At 37.7% G+C, this 5271-nt stretch overlaps 1 protein-coding gene across 1 annotated transcript; it reads left to right on the forward strand.

Moving 5' to 3' along the window:
* Window positions 1-706: 706 nt before the first annotated feature.
* On the forward strand, window positions 707-4775 carry LOC126760689 (uncharacterized). The gene is made up of 4 exons (XM_050476527.1): window positions 707-1299; window positions 3200-3368; window positions 3803-4114; window positions 4184-4775. The coding sequence occupies exons 1-4, from the start codon at window positions 944-946 to the stop codon at window positions 4592-4594; spliced, it is 1248 nt and encodes a 415-aa protein (XP_050332484.1). The 5' UTR covers window positions 707-943; the 3' UTR covers window positions 4595-4775.
* Window positions 4776-5271: the final 496 nt, after the last annotated feature.

Here is a 5271-nt window from a genome sequence, read left to right on the forward strand (position 1 = left end):
CTCCAATTGGTGCCAAACAGCGAAAAGGAAGAACGATTGGCGCGCTTTTGTAAACTCGGAAGAAGTTCTTAATCTTCAAATCAACTTAAATAATAAAATTTTCTAGTAATTATGTTATAAAGACTGCGGATGAGTGGAATAAAGTGTTCCGGTATATCGTAACATTTAGAATAACGATCTCTCAGGCAGCATATCAAAAAAGAAAAATTGTCGAAAACATCGTGATTCACGCTTATCTACAATTTCAAGGAACTCTCTCTTTATCGATTTTACACTTTGGCTTTTAAATGAAAAGAAGAGGCATTATGTAGAAACAGGAAGCTGGAGAAAAAACATTAGCAGAGCATCTATCCTATGAAAACAAAAAATAAATTACTTTGCCAACACACACTTACAAAGAATTTACCTACAAATCCCCGTCTTTTTTGCAAAATTTGTAATATACGACGCAATCACTTGAAAGATAATGCCGCGCTATCTACGAGGCCAATAAATGGACGCTTCATTCTTGTCCAACCGATCGTGTTTGCGAGCGCTGCTGCTGCGACACCGGTGGGTGTTGATTACAATATCTGTATATATGTACATATACATACATATGTCTATATGGGTGCGCTCCCGCTGTTCCAGCACGGCAACTACGGTTCGCTGAAAGCACAATGCCTCATTGAGTGTCGCGACGCCGCTGATGTTCACTGCATACCGTTAGCTGCTGCACATTTCTTAGATAAGACCAAACGATTGCCAAAGTTGCGACTAAGGTCCGAGCTTATATTTAGAAGTATACACCGCGTATCGATCACAGTTCCCATATAATCGCCTTACCAGCTCGAGCCGTTTCGCAAGTAGTCAAATATCGCGTTTCATTAACGTGTAATCGGGAAATATTTTAAGCTGAGTGGATTTGATATTAATAGACAAGTGATAAGGACTAAAGGACAGCATGAAATTAGAAACGAAAAGTGAGCCACCGCAATATTTAAATGAGCAATTCTTCAAAACCGCCTTGGAGGATGGACTGCGTGATATGCGTGTCGATATAAAGAAAATCATATTCGCCGAATCGAATGGTGGCGGTGAGAATTATTGCAGTAAAATATATCGTGCCAAAGCTTTGTATAGGAGTAGCAAACGTCAGTTGGACGAAGAATTGGCGTTGATTGTGAAGAGTATTGCTATAACACCGGCCACACAGTTTCTCGAGGAGTTGGCGGTATATTTGCGTGAGAAAATTTTCTATTTCGACGTGCTCGGACGATTGGAAGTATTAATTGGCGATGGTGCAAAATTTGGGCCAAGGTGAGTAGGGCGTTTAATTCGGCAGTTGGATATAGTTATCCAGTTCGCGAGTTGGACATAGTTGCTCAAGCAGTAATCTGGAGAAGTTCTCTCAAAGAGATCGTATTTTGTTTTCAGTGTCTGAGTGTCACAGGACTTCCAATTATGAAATTTGAAAATAGAGAAATTAGCTGGAAATCGTAGGACTCAGCAGATTACAAGGATAATCATTCTTTCGAACGCCTCTAAACCCTAGTGTAATGTGGAATCAAACCAGAACTTTCTCATATATCACGTTTGTGCTGTTTCTGGTTTGGTTTTTCGGTATTGAAATAATAGATTTGTGATGTCCTTAGAACATAAAGTTTCTTCGCTCGTTTTAGGGAAGCAATTTTAGAAATGATTGAGACTGTAAATGTGATTTTACAAAAGGATTATCTAAAAAAATTAAAATTTCAGTGAAAATTTCGCGATTTTTTTTAAATAGTTGTAATCGAAAAAAAATCTTTCATCCAAGTCTTTAAAAATTATTTCTCAAAGACCTATGTAAACTTGCATGAAGTTCAGTTGAGTAGTTCTCGAGATATCTTGCAAGCCGAATTCAAAAACATAGTTTCGAGAAAAACGCGTTTAAAGACGGCGTACTTAGCCTAGCTAGCCTCAAGCGCATAAGTTCTTAAGGCTGTATCTCCGAACAACTTGTATCTCGGATCTACTTGAAAATTTAGGACAATATTCTAGAGGATTTAATAAGACAATCGATTTTTTAAAACCCGTAAACCCATCTAACCTCTTAAACAAGTAGGAAGCTCCGAAGAGCTAAGAAACCGAACATTTCATACTACTGAAGCTAAAGAAATTGTTGCCCCAATTCAACCCATTTTCGACAAACAGGCATAGTACATCTATATATCTCTCAAGGAATTACCGATATTTTCGAAAAGAGATCGCAATTGGACCTTTAATCCACATATTCGGTGCCTGGGGCTTGAATATTTCCGGTCAGATTTGGACACTTTTTGGTCATAAAGTGACCTTCTGCGCACTATTCGAGCAATCGTTTATCCCATTCATTGGTGCCTGATTTGCATTTTGTAAGTGAAAGAATCCGATGAAATTTAAAATTGGGTTATATGAGAAGTAGGCTTCCCATGGTTATGGTTCGGTTCTTGCATTGGCCCATAGGTATGTCAAGGTAACTTTATAAACCAAATTTGATCGATTCGGTGACGTAGGTCCTGAGATATGGCTTTTAATTAAAATGAGGGCGGTGCCACGCCCAACGGCCATTTTTGACCCCTGTTCCTAAAAAAGTCGTCTTGTATCATACCAGGTGTAAAATTAAATGCCTCTGGAGTATTTATTTATTGATTTATTGCGCTTTTAGTAGTTTTAATCGACACGGAGAGGATACGAGCTTATCCACCCGATTTCATTCAATTTTTGTCGGTTGGGGTGCTCAATTAATTTGTCCTGAATGAATTTGAATGGCTTAAGTGGAGATAGTATGTACATTAAATATTTTAGAATTTTTTTTATATTTTTTGTACATAAGTGCCCTTTCCCACTGCAATCCCTTATGCCAAATAACAGTTTGAGATCGAAATTTTGTGTTAAGTTAAGGTATTAGTTTTCGTTTAATCGGATTACGGATCTACGAACTCGTCCTCATTTTTTTCGAAGGCTCTTGTGTCATTTTCATTGGGGGTTTTCTTTACGTGGCGGGTTTCAAACACAGCGCACAACCCTGAGCAGGAATGATTCGCCTTCTCACTTTAGCTCGTCTTCAAACGGAGGTTTTTTGGCGCTCAAAGAACTTTCCTCACTTGCGTGAACTTCTATACATGGCTCCATCCTCATATGTTACCACCAGATTTTAAATCGCGAAATAATTACCTTTAACCACTTTAAACATTTTCAGATGTTTCTACACCACTCGGGAACCCATACAGACAATAGTATTCGACGACCTCACGCAGTATGGCTATAAACTGGCTAGTCGTCAAAATGGGCTCGACGAGGAACACTGCGTGGTAATATTGCAAAAATTGGGCAAATTTCATGCGACTTCTATGGTTTTAATGGAGAAGGTGGGTACTTCAAGTAATTAGTAAAATGATACTATTTATTATTACTTACATACAGACACATATACGTACATTGCATTCGATCATACGCATATGTACCTATAGTACTTCGCTTATCAATAATATTGTAAATTATGTTTTTCTTCGAATACCGTATTATCTACTGCACTTGAGGCGTTGTATTATGACTTGAACGTTGTGATAAGCTTTGAAAAAGAAAACATTAAGCATTCATTGTTGACAATAATTGGAAGACCCGTACATACATACATACATATGTCTGTAAGAAGCGTAAAATATTAATTGAATTTAAGAAATGAAAGTCGAATTATTTAATGTGTTTCATATACAAGTAAATTTTGAGAAACTCGACAGAACATAAACAATTGATATGAATTGTATTTCTAATATAAACTAACTATTTCGACCCACCTTAGGACCCCAGCGTTCGTGAACATTTCACCACCGGCATGCTGGACGAACACTATATACGGACCAATGAGCGTTTCATCCACTTTATGTCACTGCAATTGCGCACACTCGCCGAAGTCGTTGCCAAGTGGCCTGGCTATGAGGCGATAGCTGTGAAATTACATCGTCATTGTGATAATATTAAAGAGAACCTCGTGATAACTGGACAACCGAAACCAGGCGAAATAACTGTGCTAAATCATGGCGACTTATGGGTGAACAATTTCATGTACAAATATGAGGAGAAGAATGCAACTAAGCCCATAGATGCAATATTCGTGAGTTTCCAACGAAACATTAAAAAAAAGGTTTATATAAATAATCTAATTTTTGCTTACGCTTGACAGCTCGATTTCCAGAACAGCTTTTTTGGCAGTCCCGGTTGCGATATTAACTTCTTTCTGAACAGCAGCGTTCAGCTGGATGTGTTGGTTAATCGTCGCGACTTCCTCGTACGTACCTACTATGAAGCGTTGCGGAGCTCGCTGGAACACATGCACTACGAACACATACCGACGCTGCACGACATCGAAATGGAGATCCGCGCACGCGAATTGTATGGCTTTTTCTCGTCGTATGCCTTCTTGCCAATGGTGGCGATGCGCAAAGAGGACTCTTACGATAACAGTATTGAGGCTTTGAGTAATCAGGAATTTGCACGCAAAAAAGTACAACAAATGTTCTCCTCAAATCCAAGGACCACAGATACATTGCGTTATGCCGTCAAACGTTTCGATGATTTGGGTATATTCGATTGAGGCGGGTTTTTAAACATATGGTTATGGTTAAAGCGTGAAGGGTTTGATAAAGCTCTTGGTTTCATTTCATATTTGGGTTGTTTTCATTATTATACATTAATCATTTGTATTGTTTAGTTATAGTCTACTATGTTATGCAAGGCTTAATAATTTAAAGATGAAATATATTATACGATAGATATTTGTTGCTGATTTTTATTCTCGGTTCGAAAAAGGTTGGATTGATACTATTCCTCCGTTCCTATAGTTTGCTCCCTTGTCAAAATGTTTTTGAAATCTTAGTAGGATTTCAAGATATTTTTGTCAGAACAATCTGTCTAGTTTTGGTTAGATGGTTCATAGAAAGAAAATATCGTCCTTCTCCCCTTTGGAGGTAAAAATTCATGCAAGGTATAATGTATATAAGTCCGTATATAGTGTTCGTTTTCAAGATTTTTTTATTTTCCATTCTCACCACTACCTCAAAGAAATTTTTGATACTTTGAGGCGGTGATGTATCAATATTTCTATGGTTATAGCACTCTTAGAATGCGGTTGAAAATATTGATAAGTTTATGCAGTAGATAGGATCTAAGCTATTCGCGTTTCTTTCAGCTTAACCCTTTTTCAATATGGTAATATTTGTATTCCCATTATTATTCTCATAAATGATCTATTGATCTCCTTTCTGAACAATC

The sequence above is a fragment of the Bactrocera neohumeralis genome, chromosome 5 (genome assembly GCF_024586455.1).
Source record: "Bactrocera neohumeralis isolate Rockhampton chromosome 5, APGP_CSIRO_Bneo_wtdbg2-racon-allhic-juicebox.fasta_v2, whole genome shotgun sequence".
Taxonomy (NCBI): Eukaryota; Metazoa; Arthropoda; class Insecta; order Diptera; family Tephritidae; genus Bactrocera; species Bactrocera neohumeralis.